This window comes from Podarcis filfolensis, assembly GCF_964270895.1.
Source record: "Podarcis filfolensis genome assembly, chromosome: 8".
In the NCBI taxonomy this organism is placed as follows: Eukaryota; Metazoa; Chordata; class Lepidosauria; order Squamata; family Lacertidae; genus Podarcis; species Podarcis filfolensis.
Window position 1 is genome coordinate 66,045,007 of NC_139611.1, and position 20,560 is coordinate 66,065,566.

Genomic DNA, 20,560 nt, shown 5'->3' on the forward strand with positions numbered 1-20,560 from the left:
TTCCTCATGTGTCTTTGGGACGTGGGTGGCGCTGTGGGTTAAACTACAGAGCCTAGGACTTGCCGATCAGAAGGTCGGTGGTTTGAATCCCCGTGATGGGGTGAACTCCTGTTGCTTGGTGCCTGCTCCTGCCAACCTAGCAGTTCGAAAGCATGTCAAAGTGCAAATAGATAAATAGTTACTGCTGTGGCGGGAAGGTAAACAGCGTTTCTGTGTGCTGCTCTGGTTTGCCAGAAGTGGCTTAGTCATGCTGGCCACATGACCCGGAAGCTGTACGCTGGCTCCCTCAGCCAATAAAGTGAGATGAGCACCGCAACCCCAGAGTCGGTCACGACTCGACCTAATGGTCAGGGGTCCCTTTACCTTTACCTTACATGTGTCTTTGCCTGGCTGAAACATGTCATTGGACCATGACAATACTTCATGCTTGCCTGGATGGAGAAAGAAAGAGGGGTGTGTGCAGAAACTAGTTCTGTGTACAAAGTTAAAACTTTACATTTGCTGCTCTGTCTGCTTTTATCTCTGGTTCTGCCCCCCACTGGTATGTGGCCCCTAGAAGCTTACACAGAAAGAATGTGGCCCTCCTGTTGGAAAAAAAGTTTTCCATGCCTGACATAAAGAGACATCCATCTGCAGCGACCGCTTCTCTCTCCATAACGTGACACAGTCTTATTTTGTGGATTTCACTAAGCACAAATATAATCCCTATCGTACACGTACTATCCATCTGTGTGGGAATTAGGGGCAGGGATGAACCTAATGCTACAGGTAATGTTCAGTATCATCCCCCTCCCCTCATGCCAGTGGTACAAACCCATACACTTAGCTCTCTCTATGTCTCTGGACCGTACCACTTTTCAGGTGTTCAGTCCTGTGACTGGATGTTCCCCAATGCAAAGCATTCCTCACATACAGAAAACAAGATGCCAGGTGGAAGGGTTCAAAAGGGATCTTGATAAGCTGGAGCATGTGCAGAGAGGGGTGACCAAAATGATAAAGGATCTGGAAACCAAGCATTATGAGGAACGGTTGAGGGGGCTGGGTATGTTTAGCCTGGAGAAGAGAAGCCTAAGATGTGATATGACAGCCATCTTCAAATATCTGTAGGGCTGTGGAAGATGGACCTGAATCAATGGGTTCAAATTACAAGGAAGGAGGTTCTGACTAAACATTAGGAAGAACTTTCTGACAGTAAGAGCTGTTTGGCAATGGATTGGGCTGCCTCAGAAGGTGGTCTCTCCTTCTTTAGAGGCTTTTAAGCAGAGATTGAATGACCATATGCTAGGCATACTTCATCTGTGATCCCTTTGCACCCATTCCGACTCCACAATTCTATGATTCAATGCTTCTCCTCCAGCCTTCTTCCTGAAATGCTAGCTTTACACATGCAGTGCTTTTTCCTAATTCTTCATGGGGGAGCATTCCATCATAATAGCAGCCCCCCCCGGAGTCTGAAGTAATATAGCTCTGAGATAGATATGCCACTTCAATGAGCACCAGGCCTAAATAGATCTGGGGCAGCATTTCCATCTCTTCCAGACAGTGAAGTGCTAACAGAAGCATCATTAACACTTCCGTTTCAGATTTTGCAATTACAGTTCTATTGACACCAGCTTCCACCAATACCCCTGGAAACCATTTGGCAGCGGAGGAATTTTCACTCTGATTTGCCCACCACTTAATGGTGCTATCAGAGATAATTGCCAAAGCCCGAATCCTAGCAACAAATTGAGTCCCACCAGAGCCGAACGCCTCTTGTACGATTGCCTGGTGCCCAGTTTGCCAATGCTTCAAAGATTTGCAAAGATAAAACTGAGCTACATTTTTTTAAAAAGCCCTTTGGCTCAAAGGTTATTTGATAAAGCCCCACCCAGGCTAGAAAGAGCTTCAGTGGGGTGGGGAACATATGGATTTCCAGACATTGTTGGACACCGAATCCCACCCTTTCCTGATCATTGGTCATGCTGGCTGGGAGTTGGAGTCCCCCAGTCCTCCTTCTTCATTGGAAACAGGTTCAGGGGAGAAATGCAATTAAATCTGCATTGAAAAGCAAACCTACTAAATTAGCATTTTCAGAAACAATGTGCAAACCGGAAATTCGCACATTTCTGAATTTTGCAGAGTGGTTCCCCAGCCAAGTAAGGTGTACAAAAATGAATAGACTAAAGGAAAGTGTGCACAAAAGTCCACATATTAGTGAAAATGACACACCAAAACCACATTATATTCAGGAAAATTGTTGCGTATGTAAGGCAAAATTGCAAAAAAAAAAAAAAAAAAAAGATGTGGAGAAATGAATTTAAGATTGGGGGGTGGGGCGGAATTAGAGAGTGAGAGAACGGAAATTGACAGAGCCAGCCATACCTAGTTGAAGATCAGAGCTGTGTGTGATACGCGCAGGTCAGAACAGAGGGGTGTGGGCCAATTGGCATGGGCCTATGATTTTGAGGCGCCTACTCTGAGCCCCCCTGTTAGAGGCAAAGAAATTAGCCTGCCAGGGATCAAGTGAGATTCAGTTGCCCCCAGCCCAGTCAGTTTTTCCTCAAGGAGTGGTGATGGAGCTCCTTCTTTCCCTTTGCTTCCAGTAGCAAAATGTGGAGCCAGTGTGGTGTAACGGTTAGAGTGTTGGACTATGAACTAGAAGGTCAGGGTCCAAATACCCACTCAGCCATGAAGCTCACTGAGGGGGCCTTGGGCCAGTACCTGCCTCTGACCCTAAACTATCTCACAGGGTAGTTTTGAGGATAAAATTATGGGAGCAGGGGGAAAAACTATGTGCTCCATTTTGAGCTTCTTAGAGGAAAAAGGTGGCATATAAGTGCATCAATAATAACTTTAAAAAATGGGTTGGTGAAAAAAACAACGACAAATTGGTGGGAAAAAATTCCCGTTACAAACCAACATAAATAAATTTGATATGTGAAAAAAATTTATGGGATCCAAGGGCACTTAAACACAAACACTGAATATCTACTTATTTCCACAGCAAAGTAATTAAAAAATGAACAGTCTGCACTGGCACAACATCAGCAGTGGGAACAACTACAGTTCACAAAGCATCAGAGAACCCAACTGCGTTTGAGCCTTGGTCTTCCTCAGTGGACTCTGAGGACCACGGCAGATGTGGCTCGACAAATAAGACCATTTATACATACACAGAACACAAGGAACGCCGCCAGCTGGGGCTAGTAGTAATAATATTTATCTAGCCTTTGAGCAGCTTACACAAATATATGAATACATTGCCCAGTCAAATAGGCTCTGAAAGAACTCGGTCTGTCCTTCCAAATGTAGCAACTGTCTTAAACTGGTACAGCTAGCAGGCCATCAAATAGTACTGTACATCCTGGGACTCGCAGCCAACAGTATGACTTGTCACATATTTTTGTGCATGCCAAAGGTCACCTTAGGCTAGAGCCAGTCAGGGCCAGCCTGTCCATGAGGGGGACTGAGGCAGCTGCCTCAGGTAGCAAAATCCCAGGGGCATCACTGTGGGATCGCCCATCACCAGACAAGTGAGGAGAACCAGCAGTAGTGGTGGCTCCTAGGTTCCGGTGAAATCTCAAAAGAGCCCTGCAAAGATCTTGTGGGGCTCTTGTTAGATCTTGCTGGAACTCAGAACCCCCTGCTGCAGCTGCACATCCCTGGGAAGTGAGGTTTTGATAGGAGCGCAGGTCAACACCTTCCCATTTTGCCTCAGGCGGCTTAATGGAATGGGCCACCCTGACCAGAGCAGTGTTGAGAGTGATATGTGCTGGGTCCCTCAAGGCAGCTTCTGTAAGTTCTCCATTTGGGTATCAGTAGGGCTGGTAAATAAAAGCCAGTGACCACTCTCAGCTGCGTGAACCTTATAGAAGCTTTAACAATGGCAGATTTTCACCCTGAGGTTCTCGTGGTAATAGGAAGCCGTCTTATACCTGTTGGAGTTTGGTAAATGCATTGTGGTGCTGTGCAGAAAGAAATGGTCTGCAAATGTGCAGTGGGGAAATATGCACATTTGCATAATTTATGTTTATTTTGCATAATTTATTCCGGTTTTGCTGGTAATGAGGAAGGGCAAGGAGGCATGCATGACACTGAAGCTCTCTGGCTTCCGTGGTTTCAAAAAGCATCATTCATCATAAGGGCTAGAAATGAGCCGTTTCAAAAATGAAACCTGAGGTTCCAGATGAATTCTGCTGTCAATACCATATTCTTTGCTTTCTCTCCTCCCACAGATATATGAGATGCACATGAAATGCACTGAAATGCACTGGAGGATAAACCTTAAATAATAAACAATATTGGGATAGGAACTCACTTCAAACTCTGATACGTGTTTATATATTCATGGAGTGAATCAGGGCTGGAAGTCCACAACCTTGGCAAGAACAGTGACATTTGATTGGTCTCTCTTGGCAAATCCTAGGGCCACATCCACACCATACATTTAAAGGACTCTTATACCACTTTAACAGGCATGGCCTGTTAAATCCTGGGAATTGTAGTTTGTTAGGGACGCGGGTGGCGCTGTGGGTAAAACCTCAGCACCTAGGACTTGCCGATCGCATGGTCGGCGGTTCGAATCCCCGCGGCGGGGTGAGCTCCCGTCGTTCGGTCCCAGCTCCTGCCCACCTAGCAGTTCAAAAGCACCCTTAAGTGCAAGTAGATAAATAGGTACCGTGTGCTGCTCTGGTGCCGGTTCGCCAGAGCAGCTTCGTCACGCTGGCCACGTGACCCGGAAGTGTCTGCGGACAGCGCTGGCTCCCGGCCTCTAGAGTGAGATGAGCGCACAACCCTAGAGTCTGTCAAGACTGGCCCGTACGGGCAGGGGTACCTTTACCTTTAAGGGTGCTGAGAGTGGTTAGGAGACCCCTATTCCCCGCACAGAGCTATGATTTCCAGAGTTCTTTAACAACTGGTCCTTCTTCCCAGGGGAATCTAGAACTTGTAACCCTGTGAGGCGAGTTGGAGCTCCTGACAACTCTCAACAGCCTTAACAAACTACAGTTCCCAGAGTTCTTTGGGGGAAGCCATGGCTGTTAAGGTAGCCTAAAGCACTTGAAAAGTACGGCACAAGTGTGACCTGGGCGAAATGATTATAGGAACAATAGCATGGTTGATTATCTTTGATGGTATAGATTTCAGAGCTTCATAGAGAAGCACAGTGAAAGATGCAGTAGTTCCACTCTGCAGTTTTCCAGTGTGATTGCCACAGTCTCTATAGTTCCTTCCACTACTATCTAGGCAGATGTAAAGACTTCTGCCCACATTCTCCAACTCTGTGGCATGTTTACAAACCACAAAGGTGACGGAATAGGCATCAAAAAGCAGTAGAACACATCCGTTGCATGCAGAAGGAAGACCCCACCTTCATTGTCTGGCATCGTAAAAGGATTGGGTAGCAGGGGAAATGAAAGGCCTCTGGCTGAGAGCTCAAAGAGTGGCTGCCAGTCAGAGTAAACAATACTCTGAGTAACAATACTCAGAGTAACAATAGGTAATCCCATGGTCTGATGCTGAATAAAGCAGTTTGGCAAATTCATTAACCTTCTAAGAGACTAGCCATTATTTTCATACTGAACCACATGGTTGGAAGTCTGTCAGCCTGAATTAACAGTCTCTGGAGATTTTTAATTGAATTTTTATCCCAACCTTCCTGCAGAAGGAACCCAGGATGGCAAACACATACACTTTTTAAAAAGCCTTCAAAACATCTGAAAACAGTTAAAACATCTTTAGTTAAACTAGCCATAACAATTCAATTACATCTCTTTTAAATCTATTTAACATTCCATTTGTAGTTGACTTTTGCTCCAAAAAGCTCAAGATGGCATACATGGTTCTCCCTGATTTTATCCTCACAAAAATCCTGTGAGGTTGGTTAGGCTGAGTCAGAGACTGGTCCAAGGTCACCCAATGAGCTTTATGGCCAAGTGGAAATTTGACTTCTGACCTCTCAGCTCCTACTGCAATACTTTAACCACTATACCACACTGGCTCCCATCTTGGTGTTACTGGGAACAGTTTTTTCTGCAGCATAACTTCAGTATTCCAAGTGGTTTTCATTTGCATTCTATTCAGTGAGGCAAATTATTGATAACCCCATTTCACAGATGTGGATCTGAAGGATAAAAGGTATTGCCATTTTGCCAAGCCCATCTCATGAAGCCACATTTGATCATGGATTTTCCCATCCCTAGTGATACATCCAGAAGATCGCACAAGCCCATCTTTAAAAGACCTCCTTCTGATGCCCTGTTTATCTTGAAGATGAAGAAAACAAGCTACAAACATTCCATCAGAGAAAATCTGCTGAAGGATGTATACTGGCCATGTGGGGAGCCAAAGCAAGTGGTGTGTGGAGCCAGAACCAAAAGTGGCTTGGGCCTGGGGATGGGGAGAAGTCCAATTCCATTCTCATTTGAAGGTGGGCCTGCCTAATTAATACTTTCCTAAACAACACACAGACCCAAACATAGCCATTATTTGCAATCCACGCTGTCTGAATTTTACGGTGCAGTTTATCAGTCAAACAATGTATACAAAATGCATATTCTAAGGTAAAATGTGCACCAAAATACATTAGTTTAGAGGAAAACACTTCACATAAATATGTATATTAGACCAAATTGCTTACAAAAAAAGGGAGATGTTTGCATAAAACTGGAGAACTGAACTTATGAGTGGAAAGATGAGAAAGATGAGAAAATGAGAGAAACCAAAATTGATGGATTTGCCAATCTTTAGCTGGGCCACCTGCTTTTCTCTTTCCCCCCATACCCCATCTCCCTCTCTCTCTCTCTCTCTCCACAATTATCAAACTACGGGGGGGGGGGGAGATTACTCCTGCCAGAGGTCTGACCCAGTCACTTCTAGAGGGCTGTTGTTACGAGGGCCGCATAAAAAGTGTCTGAGGGCCACAGGTTGACTGCCCTTTGTTACAGTACATAAACCTGATGTGCTTAGAAGAGCCATACATTTTGAGAAGTAGTAAAACACAAACCTGTAACCTTGGTAAATAAAGGCAAACTCCCATTGCACCTGGCCACTGTGCCATACATAGTACCTGCAAGATTAATCTTTCCTAATAAAACTCTGGCCCTGGATGTTAGTCCCCTTTGGGAGCTAGACCAGAGAGAAGGTTAATAAGTGCTCAACCACCAAGCAGGCAAGGTTGTTTACAGCCTCAATAGAGGCAGCATTTTATAGGGTGGGTTTTATTTTCCTCTGGTGAGTCACTGCCGATTTCGTTCTCAGCCAAAGCCAAGCCAGAACGACCTTGCAGTGTGGTTGCTATATTCTAAGTGTGATAGCAGAAGAAGAAAGAAGGAAGGAAGATAAGAAAGGTGAATAAAGAGCATATGGGACAGGCTAAAATGTAAAATTCAGCTGTGCTGAATCTCCTGTGGGTTGTGCTGTGTATACCTAAACACAGGGCTTAGGGCTCATCCACACTCCCACTTGTCCATGCTTAGGAAGCAAGGGTCTGAGCAGTTTCCTGTTTGCCCCACTCCTGTGCCAGCGCTAAATTGGAGCAAATGTCAAGCTGGAGAAAACCCAAATTGCCGTTTGCTCTGATTGAGTGCTAAAGAGCCATTTTCCCAGGAGGAAAACAGCAGGATGAGAGGACTTGTGGATTGCCCTTTAGTGTACCACCCAGACTAGACTTAGACTAACATTTGTCATCTTTTTGGGCTTCCTGGAAAGCAAGGATTCTGGAGCAGCCTCTAAGTGGTAACTGTTTTGGTCATTAACCTCAGTTCACTTCATAGATGTGCACTTCATTCTTCACTTATCAGTGAATATGGGTGCTCTGGACAGAATGGGTGGTAGTGGGAGGGGAGCAGTTTTCTTTGGGGGTCTTTCTTGACTTCTCACAAACCTTTTCTAATGGTTTGCAGCTGAGTTGGGGAACAACCAGAAGAAGCGTTCTGAACTGACTGTGGTACCTGAGCCATTTTCAAAGGCAGCCCCATGAAGATCCCATTGCGGTAGTCCAGCATCAAGTTCCTCAGGGCGTAGATGATTGTGACCAAACTCTCTCTGCCCTGGTGTGCAGACCTCTTGGAAGGAAATTTGACATAGACTCTGGCAATGGCTTGCTGAGTCCAGTGGGGCTCTTTCCCATGTAAAAGGTAAAGGGACCCCTAACCATTAGGTCCAGTTGTGACCGACTCTGGGGTTGCGGCGCTCATCTCACTTTACTGGCTGAGGGAGCCGGCGTTCAGCTTCCTGGTCATGTGGCCAGCATGACTAAGCTGCTTCTGGCGAACCACAGCAGCACACGGAAACACCGTTTACCTTCCCGTCGGAGCAGTACCTATTTATCTACTTACACTTTGAGGTGCTTTCGAACTGCTAGGTTGGCAAGAGCAGCTCACCCCGTCACGGGGATTCGAACTGCCAGCCTTCTGATCAGCAAGTCCTAGGCTCTGTGGTTTAACCCACAGCGCCACCCGCGTCCCCTCTTTCTCATGTAAACAGGCCTAAAATCACAGGCTTAGGAAGGAGGGGAGATCCAGGAACACTCTTCTATACAACTAAAGTGCAGAGCCTTGTCTTCTTTTGCATCTGGCTACCAGAGAAAAGAGGTGTTGGGCCTCATGCAAAGCAACACATTGAAAGTCTATTCAGAAGTAAGTTCCTGTGGATATACCGTAATATCACAGCCTTTGTCTATGCTCTTTGAGAATTCTTGGAGAATGGGTGAGGTCTTTGCAGACTGGGGGTGGGCAAATGTCCCCCTTTTCAAAAAAAAAAAGGGGGGGGGGAGAAGACCCAGGTAACTATCATCCAGTGAGCTTGACATGGATGGTGGGTGGGAAGCAAGATCAGGGCAAAGAGCTTGGCCATGCCCTGGAGGAGAGCCATGGCCCAGTGAGCACAGCACACTCTTGTTTTGTATGCAAGAAATCCCTGGTTCAATCCTTGGCATTTCCAGGAAGCGGTAGAAAAGAGTTTCCTTTTAACAGCACCCTTAACAAACTACAGTTCCCAGAATTCTTTGGGGAAAGCCATGGTTGTTTAAAGCGGGATGATACTGCTTTAAATGTTTAGTACCAATGAGCTCTCTCTCTCTCTCTCTCTCTCTCTCTCTCTCCCCCCCCCCTTTGCCTCCTTCCACTTACACAGGGTTTCTCTTCTTACTTCCATTGCCCTCTGTTCGGGGCTCCATGGAATTAGGCACAAGGTTACAAGTGTCCCACTCCAGGTGGGTCTGACCCAGTATATGGCCACTTCCTATGTCTCTATCCCTTTCTGCAATGATCACCAGAAATGGTTTGCCTGGAGAGGTGGAACCTATGCTGGCAGGGAGCTTGGTGTATAATAATCATGGTACTTAACTAGAAGGAAAAGCCATTACATAGATGTCAGGGAACTGACATCGGAGCCCAGAGTGGAGGTAGGGCTCTCCGATGATGCAGGAGAAGGGACCAGCAGGGAGAGGGAGAACACTTCCATTGGGGAAGGAAATCGGCGTGACACCAGGAAAGAAGGGGAGGAGGGAAGGTCTTCGGAGAGAGGGCTCCAAGACCCTTCCACAGGGTCCAGCGGGGAGAGCCCAGGACCTCCGCTGGCCATGCCCACTCTGCGCAGGAGACTTCCGCGCAGGGAGGCTAGGAGGAGACTTCGCGTCAAACAGCTTTTATGTTGGAAGAAGTTTAGGGAACGCCCACTGACGGATTCTGCCAGTGACTGAGACAGTCGCCTTGTAAGGGCTGTCAAATCAGGGAAAGGTTTAGCTACCCCAACAGCTGGGAGCAGTTTGGAATTTACGCACAAGCAACCCCAATTCCCATTACAATAGACAATGGAACTGGTTTGGCGAGCTTGCTCATATATTTTACACACACACACACACACACACACACACTAACAGGTTTTGGGAAGAGCACTGGGTATCATCCAGACGGACACCCCCCCATCTCATAACAGTATACTATTTTTTGCAAACAATTTCCCCTAATATAATGCATTTTATGTGCCGTTTCCACTAATTCCCCCATGATAATTTTGTTTCCGTTCACATATTGCTTTAAAATGTGTGAAAGAGGTAGTTTGTCATTCAAATGCAAGCAAAATCAAATTTCTCCCCCCATTTGTAGTTCTGAGATATCGCAGATATTTCTCTCCCGTGATCCTGCACATAGGTCAAGGAAGCACTTACAGACCTATTTCCTTTTATCCCCAGGTTAACACTGGGAGCTGGTAAGTTGCACAGGCCACCCGGTGAGCTTCATGTCTTATCAAGGATTTGAACCCAGATCTGCCACATCCTGCATGCACACTCATCCTGCTAGCTTAACTATTCAGTGTCCTAGTTTCCTAATATGTATAAAAGGAGAATCCTATCTATGACGTGCTTTGAAATCGGAAGCGCAGACATTCTGTGCTAAACGTTAGTCAGCTAGCCTAAGGGGTGGGAAAAGATAACAGCTGGCACAATTTAGAACCACTGAGACTGTAAATGTGTGAAATTGGCATTTCAAAGGATAGAACTGGCACTTGGGAAGAACTGAAGAAAATGACCCTGAAAGAGCAGAGGCATCAGCAAAGGAGCAGGAAGCAAGATACGGGGCAGTTATATAATTCCTGTCCTTAAAAAAGCAAAACAAAACATTTCACCCCATCCTAGACATCAGGGGTTGGGGAAAGTGAGGCTCTACAGATGTTGTTGGATTCTAGCTCCCATCAGCCCCAGCCAGCATGGCCAGCAGCGAGGGATGATGGGAGTTGTAGTCCAGCAGCTTCTGGAGGGTCTCCAGTTCCTTATCCCTGTGTTAAAGGTAGAAAGAACTGGTTTCTGTGCTGGGCTCCAGAGGCTCACAGATTTCCCCTGCTAAAGCGTGTTGATTGGAAAGTCCCACTGATTTCAGTGCAGGGATGGAATTTGTAGGGTGGTGGAAGAAACCGACCTATGCAGATATCTTAAAGAGATGATTCTAGCTGGCTCCTGGAAGGAAAACAGCTGGCGGTCAATGCTATTCCCTGAACTGGATGGAAGTAAGAAGGCAGGCAGGTGGAGGCTGACGAAGGGCAGAAAGGGGTTGGTGGGACAGTGTCCCCATTTGTCCTGACAGGCCAGCCTCTACTGGTAAATGGACACCTGGGAACCTTGACTGATCAAGGCTCTTGGACAGCTGTTTTTTTCCCTGTTTCCGTGGAATAAACCCCCTTCAAATAATACTGTGTGTTTGTTCACTGAAGGATAAAGTGGTGGGAACACTTCTCTCTTCCTCTCTTAAAACATAGGCTACTGTTTATATTTATCAAAGAGACCATCAGAGTAATTCCCAGGAGATGACAGAAGCTTTGGTTGACCAGGCTGCCAGGGAAAGTTTTCAGCTTAATGCACTGCAACTGTGAAAAAGGAAAATGTCACTCTGTTGGGAAAAGAACTTAAAAGAAAACAGCAGGCCTTGCAGCTCCATTATAGAGTCTAAGAGTGTTTGCAGAACACTCTGTGCTGTTGGAATTACCGCATTTTTAAAATGTTCTGAGAGAGCTGCAGAAGATGCGCACACACAAAATGCCCAGCAAAAAGGATCACATCTTGCTTACAGGGAACGACCAGCATCTTCCTTACAAAGAAAGGCTTAAGCCAGACGTGGGGAACCTTAAGCCCTCCAGATGTTGCTGAACTACAACTCCTATAAACCCTGGCCATTGTCCGTGCTTACTTGGGCTGATGGGAGTTGTAGTTCTGGGCCAAAGTTTCCCCACGCCTGCATTAAGCAGCTGCCAATGTTTCACTTGGGAAAGAAGCAAGCTGGGCATGCCAGGGCAGAGAGCTGTGAAAATTGTGAATGATGTGGAGATTGCAAAGGGAAATAAATGTCAACATATTGTAATCCAATGATTTTGACTTCAGTGCTCCACCACATCAGTGCTATTGTCTGACAAGTTTGCAAAATCAAAAACTCCAAGAAATGCACAAGTTACCTGTGGGATTCATTGCTATAGGCCAGGGGTGAAGAATGCTTTGTCTTGTTGAAGGCTGCATTCCCTTGGGCAAAACCTTCTTAATTTATGTTTCCACCTCTATCCCGCCTGTTCTTTGAGAAGTTTAAGGTGCCTTATCCTTCCAGGATCAATCTATACCACTGCCCAAAGAAAGAGAGAGAGAGCAGATGCTCATCCTCTCATTCCACATAGGAGAAGGGTCATAGCTCAGTGGTGGATCATCTACTTTGCATGCAGAATGACCCTGGTTCAATCCCTAACATCTCCAGGTAGAGCTAGGAATGTCCCCTGCCTGAAGTGTAGACAATAGAAATACTGATGGACCAATGATTTGATTCAGCATAATGCAGCTTCTTATGTTCTGGTAACTGCTCACATGTTTGGAGAGAGCATATAAACAGGCAGTGACATCAAGGAGGTGAAGTGCCAGGGAACTCTTGGGATTGACTAGTGGTCTTCTACTGGGATGTGGGCCTCAGCAAATGCCTCACATTGCTGACCCCAAGTACTGGATCCAATTGTAAGTCATGACCCATTGCTGGTTGAAGAACAGGGAACCTATGGGATAAAGCCACCAGACACTATCCCTAGCTCCCAATTAGCTCTCGTAGTTACTAGGCAACTTTAAATGTGCGCAGCACTCCAAAACTCAAACTCAATTAAAAATATTATGTCTGAAGAGTATATATAATCCTTTCTGGTTGTCTCCCTGGTAGTTTTTAAAAGAAATCATTTGTGCTCCTCCGCAGCAACTGGGATCTCTGTCATTCTGCTGCTGTTGAGAAAGTTGACTCCGCAGGAGGGGATTTGTTACAATTCTCAACATGCTCAGGATTACATTTGCCAGTTCTGATCATCATATACAGCTTAACCATAGCTTTCCGACTTGTGCAGCTTTTCCAGCAGGGGTTTCAATGAGAGCAGAGCCAAATTGTCACAGAGTACTTTGCCCTTCCCTACCCTACACCTGAGAAATTTTCCACGATTTGCTCTTTTATCTAGGAAAAGAAAGGCAATTTGCAGAATTCCATCCCCCAACCCGAATACTCTCTGCCATTCATTGGGGGTGGGGGAAGAGGGAGGTTAGTTGCTTCCATTCCACCAACTGTTCCACCCAGCACTACCCTGGAACAATACTAGGCCTGGGCCATAGTGCAGGATGCAAAATGGTGGCAGTGCTGCCAAGCCCACAGCTGAGTGGTTGGGCATCTGCTTTACATGCAGAAGGTTCAATCCTCAGAATCTCCAGCAGAGCTGGGAATGTTCGCTGCCTGAAACCCCTGAGATTGGCTGCCGCTCAGTGTTGGCAATACTGAGTTAGATGGGCAGGTGGTGTAGGCAGCTTCCTCTATTCCTAAAGCTGTTGCTGGTACTTGCAGCAGAAAAAAATTATGCTGCTACTACTAATGGTGAGCTCCATCCCCAAGGAACAGTTGGAGAATTTCCACACCCTCTGAGAAATTCACTGGAATTTCTCTGTCTTCAAATAAAGGTAGAGAATGCAAAGAGTTCTGAAATACTGTGTGTATAGCTCTGGTAGTCACACTTCAAAATATATATTTATAGACTGCCTCTCACATCAAGCACCCACTTATACCTCAATTGCCAGAATTTGTTTCATTTTTTTAAATAAAAAAGTCTGAATAATTATATGCCAAAGAAGTATATTATACTTACAACAATAAAGAGCCAAGAGTTATGTGATTCTATTCTTTTGCACCATCGTTTTTCAAGTATTACTACATGAACATTTTTATACATCTGTACGCTTTGCTGTTTGTATCTGTTTATGTGCTAGTTACTTCAGGGAACCTGGAGTGTAGATGAGCATCATATTGCCTGCATAAGAAAGTGAGAATTGTTCTCTCTCTTTTTTTCTTTTTTTCTTTTTGCAGAACCAGTAAAGAAACATCTTCCTTCACATGGAGAGCAAAGAGTCACATGGGAATTAAAGAAAATCCATGCAGACCAGCTTGACATTTAGATGTTTCAAAAATCCCATTCTAGTCCACCTAGTCCAACCCCTGCTCCACACAGGATCTGCAGTTCAGTCTGCAACCAGTGGTGGCTTGTGGACTGGTAGTGCTGAAGGCAGGGAGACCAACAGCATATGGAGTCAGAGCCAAGGGCAGGCAGGGACAAACAACTGTAGTGCTTCTCTACATCCTCCTCTCTGTTGAATTCTACAAGGGCAACACTGAGCCACAGTCACCCCTGTACTACTGAAGGCAAGTGGGAGTTGGCTGAGGTTGGTGGAGCAGTGCCCCATTTGCCCTGATGAACCAGCCTCCCCTGACTGCAACGACAGCATCCCTGACAGATGATGATGATGAGGAGTTTGGATTTGATATCCCGCCTTTCACTCCCCTTCAGGAGTCTCAAAGCGGCTAACAATCTCCTTTCCCTTCCTCCCCCACAACAAACACTCTGTGAGGTGAGTGGGGCTGAGAGACTTCAAAGAAGTGTGACTGGCCCAAGGTCACCCAGCAGCTGCATGTGGAGGAGCGGAGACACGAACCTGGTTCCCCAGATTACGTGACTACCGCTCTTAACCACTACACCACACTGGCTCTCAGACTGCCCAGCTTCTGCTTAAATCCCATCAGTCAAGAAGAACTCACTGCTTCTCTTTCACTGTGAAACAACTCTTAACATTAGGAAGTGTCTCCTAATGTCTAGCTAGAAGATGTGTCCCTGCAATTTCCACCCACTGGTTCTTAAGGTGCACCTCTGTCCCATCCCAAAGCAACATTCTTGGAATGGGAAAGCCAGTAAACCTAAATAGGAGTGGGGGAACTTTGGCCCTTCAGCTCCCCACCCCTCTTGTAAGGGCTCCAAGTTGCTGTACTTGTGCCACTGACACTCTGCTATCTCACCTCAATAACCACCACTGGTCACACATTGCCAGGCAATTTTGGGAGTTTGGGGGGCGGGGGAAATCAGGGGACACATATGCAACATCCCCCCCCCCAAATTTAATTTCCTAAGTAGAATTTGCATTTTCTAACCACAGAATTTGATGACCTTGTTATGCAAAGTTAGAATCTTCTGACTCCAGGAATCTTGTAGCCTTGCCAGAGCTTCCACTTTTGCCAAATACAGAGGGAGGATGTGAATCTAAGGATGACTCTTCTCTCTCTTTTAGATTGTTGTATGCATGAGTACAGATCATTTCTGCCTGCAATCTTGGATATTCTACACAAAGCATGACTCAGAAAAAACATAGAAAAACAGCAAAGGTATAGCATGCAAATCAAGGGAAGTAATAGTACTGCTCTATTCTGCCTTGGTCAGAGCACACCTGCAGTGCTGTGTGTAGTTCTGGGTGCCACAATTTAAGAAGGACCTTGACAAGCTGGAACATGTGCAGAGGAAGGCGACCAGGATGACCAAGGGTCTGCAAACCAAGCCTTAAGAGGAACGGCTGAAGGAGTAGAATATGTTCAGCCCGGAAAAGAGGGAACTGAGAGGAGATATGATAGCCATCTTTAAATATCTGTAGGGCTGTTACATAGAAAAGGGAACAAGCTTGTTTTCTCTTGCTCCAAAGGGTAGGACCAATAGATTCAAGTTACAAGAAAAGAGATTCTGACCAAGCATCAGGAAGAACTTTCTGATGTTAAGGGTTGTTCAACAGTGGAATAGACTCCCTTGGGAGATGCTGGACTCTCCTTGCTTGGAGGTTTTTAAAGCAGAGGTTGGATGACCATCTGTCATGTATGATCTAGTTGAGATTTCTGTGTTGCAGAGAGTTGAGCTAGATAACCCTCAGTGTCCCCTCCAACTCTACAATTCCATGACTCTATGAACGCTAGAATGAACGTTCTTCTCTGCAATCCTCCCCTCCAAACGTGTGAATGGTAACAGCCTCCCAACGAACCATGATTTTCATGGGATGCGGGTCTGTGCAGATGTACACGTGTGTTGCAAAACAAGTACTGTACCTTGAAATAAAAAGCCACTATGAGTTACTCTCTTGTTTGCCCAAACCCCTTAACACCTAAGGAACTTGCTTTCATGGAGGCTTTATATGAGCACAAGTGATGCTAGAAAACAGTTAATGCAAAATACAATTTTGAGAGCAAAGCTCTCACCATAACCCTGAGCATGAGAGTAAAATCATTGCTTGTGCTCCCCTAATGACCTCCACTCAAGATTAAAATACTGGGCTGGATAGAAAAATGATTTGCTTTTGTATACAAGACAGTTTCTTATATTCATTAGACAGGAAGCATTTTGATGGCACAGAGTAAGCATTTAAGGAAGGAGCAGAATTCATTCTGTTGATCCAGTGGCAGAATTTATTACATAAGATTGTGATTTCATGGATAGTCCTGCTGAGTATGGTTACCCCTGCCTCTTCAACAAGAGGCACCTGCTGCTGTAAATGTCTCCCTACAATAAAAAGACTGCATTGCTTATTCATTTCATTTATGAATCGCTTTCCTTAAAGCATCCCAAAGTGATTTAACCATCAAAACACATATAGAAACACTTCCAATTTCATTTATTATGAACCAATCCAAGAGTCAAAGGAACATGCCATGTTCAAGATAAGTAGGTGCTTATACATGCACGATACACACATTGTGTATGTACAGTATGCTTGCACTGCAATGAAATCAGAGTTGGCACTCTTGCATGCAGGCACATGTGGTCAATGTGAAAGAACTAAATCATGTCCCTGCACACCCAGTTCATAAACATTCAGATCAATATAGCTAGTATTCATTGTGCAGCTGGTCTCTTGGATTAGAAGCTACTCCATTAGAAAGGCAATGCATTTCCTGTTATGAAATGCCCCCCTCCACTCAAATGCACCCACGTATAACATCCACAGAATGGACAGAATCATAGAGCCCATACATAAAATCAAAGTCCCATGCAATGAACTGCGATTGCCTGTCCCAACCCCCATAATAACATATGGTCCTCTTGTTGTTTTGCATTCACAAATGCACACATTAAGCCTGCGATCCTATCCTTAGTATGCAAGCCCCACTGAATTCAGCTTCTAAGCTGAGGTGCCTAGGATCGCGCTGGAAGACAAAACTGTCTCCTGAAGCTGAAAGAAATCCCCACGTTCTAATATCCTGCTGCTCTGCCCCCTTCCATATAGTAGTAATATATTGCTTAACGCAGAGGCAAGGTAGGGTCCTCAGCCAATCCGAAAATATCTGGATTTCTTAGGTGAGGGTGTACTTGGTGCAACATGCTACATTCTCTCCCAGACACAATCTGCATTATCCCATACATTCTCTCTCCGCCCACTTATCTTTATGATTGTATCACACACCTTCAGTGAACATGCACGTGATGTCTTTCTTCCCCAGACACGCACACATGCACACACTTTTCTCTCCAAGTTAGTGCCACATACACTTCTACCGATTATCCTACACAATACACAGCATAGCCTCTTGCTATCTTCGCTGCCTCTATATTCCTTGGGGCGCCCAGCCAAGTGGAGACGTGCATAGGACTTTCCCGTGGAAGCATCTAGGGATAAGCCCCTTAGATCCCGGCTATCCTGCCCTTACCTGACAATGCCGTACATGACCAGGATGTTCCCCAAAAGCCCCACCACGCAGACGACTGAATACAGGGCAGTGATGGCGATGGCGATGATGATTGAAGTCGTGTTCTTGATCGGGGACTGACTCGTGGCGTTGGACGTCGTGAGAGAAGTCGACCCGAAGTCTTGAAAGGTGCTGTTGTAGGGGAAATCGGGGTAGGGTTCAGCACCGGGGAAGGTGGACGGCTCCATCTCTGCCGGGAGCTTCTGGATCCCACCCCGAGGTCGGGCAGACGGGGAATACTAAAGGCTTCCTGGGAGCTGTCCCGTCCTGGTGGTGCTGAAATAAGCGAAGTGCATCGAAATAAACCCAAAACTTAACCAGGGGGTGAGGTGGGGAGTTGCCTACCGAGGTAAAGACGGGCTCTCTCAGTAGCAACTATGCTAGCCAGAAAGGTCTGACATCTCCTCTAGTCTTTCTGCAAATACTGTTACAGACACAGCACTGCCCTCCCTCCTTCCTTGGTCTGCTGCTGAGCATCTGAGCACGAGAAACCGTGCATCTGCAAGCTCTCCTAATGGTTGTGATTTCTTTCTCTCTTTTCCCCCCTTCTTTTTTTTTTTTTTAAAAAGGAGGGGATATCTGACATCTCTCTTGGACGTCGGAACGACGTACGGGGCTGCAGATTAAAGGGAGGGGGCTGCCCATCAAAACCCTTTAAGGATTGGTGGGGAAAGCAGTTTTACACATTGCTCTCAGCTGCCTTGGAAATGCGGTGCCCCTGCCTAACGCGTGTTTCTTAGGGAGCTACTGATATCATTAGAGATCTCTAATAGATGTTAACAATGGAGGCATCTATTAGAGATGTTTAACTGCATTTGAATGGGGGGGGGAGGGTTGGAGAAGGTTTCCAGTGAATTTATCGTGGAACATCCAAGCAAAACAGCCACTTTATTTTCTTTCTTTTTAAGGCTAATTATAGATGGAAGAAACAGCCACTATGTTCCACCAGAAGCAGTGGAATTGGTTAGCGTTAAGCACACAACGTCGGAATAGCAAAAGCACCCAGAGAGGCATTGTCCAGGGCAACCCTCGAGTTTTAGAATTCTTTCCCCCTTATTACAGCTCAGTTGTATTGAGCACATGCAATGTGGGCAGAAGGTTCAGTCCCTGGCGTCTCCCAGTAGGGCTGGAGAAGAAAGACTCTTGTCTGCAACCCTGGAGAGCAGTTGCCAGCGAGTGCAGCCATCACTGAGTCAGCTGGATCAATGGTCTGGCTCGAGATAAGTAGGCTTCCTACACAGGATAATTTAGCATTTTTTAAACAGTCACTTTGGCATGGGGTGTCTATCAGTCCAAATAATAATAATAATAATAATAATAATAATAATAATAATAATAATAATAATTGCTCCAAACAACAACTTTAAACACTGGACAGTTCAATAGCTTTGTGCCTGAACAGATTCCATCTATAGAGGTTTTAAAAGCACCAGACAGACCTTATCTTCCAATAGTTACAAAGAAAGAGGAGGCTTGTGTGCTTTCCATTTTTTAAAAAATGACAGTCATTTTATCTGTAAACATATTTCCACTACTTAATTGCCTTAGTGCTTTCTCTTTGCATAAAATATGTGTTTGTTGCCTTCCTTCCTGAGCACCCTCTTTTTATTCTCAACTCCCCTTCTACATGTTTTTTAAAAAACCAAAAACAAAATCCTTACATCTATATGATTTAAATAATAAGAATAATTTAAAAAAAACCCTACCCTCCCTCTAAATAGCTCAGGGCAGCAAATATAGTTCTCCCCGCACCCAACTGTATCCTCATAACAACCCTAGAGTTAGGCTGAGAGACAGTGACAGGTCCAATAACACTTTGTAAGCTTTGCAACAGGGTGGGAATTTGAACCCAGGTCTTCTTGATGTATTGTTAGTTGGACACCCTGGTCTCTCAAAACATTGCCTCCCCCCCCCCCCCCGCTTCTCCAAATCAGTCCTATTGATAACTGGGTAATATTTTAATCAAGGGCAGCCTTTAGATCTTGCACAGGAAGAGTTCTGTTTTATAATTCCCAGCAAGTTATGTAACTGAATTCATATCCTCATATATGGGGAATATGAAATATCTGTGTGCATTAGATTAGAGACCACCTCTTCAATGTTAAGCAAGATAAAACCAGGGAGCAGATGGGAAGAAGGGTGCTTGATTCCCAACCCTCCTCCCACCCTTGCTAATAGAAAAGAAGCAGTTTAGGCCTCCAGATATTCTACCAAGGGATGAAAATTGGAACCCAGAACTTCAAAGCAGATTTATGCCATGCAACTGATTGCATCTTAAAGTATTCCACTATGACACCCAACTGCATGTTTTTTATTTATTTATTAAATCCTGTTATAATTCTTCTTGTTGTTCTCTCTCTCTCTCTCTCTCTCTCTCTCTCTCTCTCTCTCTCACACACACACACACACACACACACCTCCCCACCTTTCTATTTCTTGTCAAGCTACATCTGTTTGCTTAAGTACCATGTCAGGTCTATGCTCCACCATGCCACAGGGAGCTCCCAAGATGCGTCAGGGTTGATCACCCAGCTCCCCTCCATTAACACCCACATTCAGGAAAAAAGAAATGGTCTGAATGAGGAAGATGAAATGGAATCAAACTTTCGTCAATGTTTACTTCTTGACAGAGGCTGTGTACACATGTCCATTTACTCTGCATCCAGTGCACTCCCACCACTGGTTTGGTAAGCAGTGTGCATGTTAACCACAATCCATATCTATTCTGCTGTTTCTTATGAAATACTGCATTTTGGTGCATTTTCCTTCAAGTCAGCATCCAACTGAATTGAGAAAAAGAAGAACCTAGCAACGTTTTAAGCTGATAATGTGTACACAGGCAGAGCATTTTGAGGAAGACTTCTTTTACATTTGGAGTTTAGTAATTCACTTAAAAAATATTATTTTTTAAAATCCCTTATTACCAATATCCTCTCTTCTACTTTGCCTGTCTGTCTGTATGTCTGTCTGTCTGTCAGCAGCAATCATGTCTGTACACTTTCCTCTCAAGCATCTTGCCAGCCCATAATTTAGGG

General features: G+C 45.2%; 1 protein-coding gene across 1 annotated transcript in view; it reads right to left on the reverse strand.

The window, feature by feature from the left end:
* The window catches only part of OPRD1 (opioid receptor delta 1), a 40,209-nt gene extending 22,155 nt beyond the window's left edge, over positions 1 to 18,054 (reverse strand). Inside the window, exon 1 of the mRNA XM_083628252.1 lies at positions 17,487 to 18,054. Coding sequence (XP_083484378.1) covers positions 17,487 to 17,713 — 227 coding nt within the window. The 5' untranslated portion in view covers positions 17,714 to 18,054. The remainder of the gene's footprint in view (positions 1 to 17,486) is intronic.
* Positions 18,055 to 20,560: the final 2,506 nt, after the last annotated feature.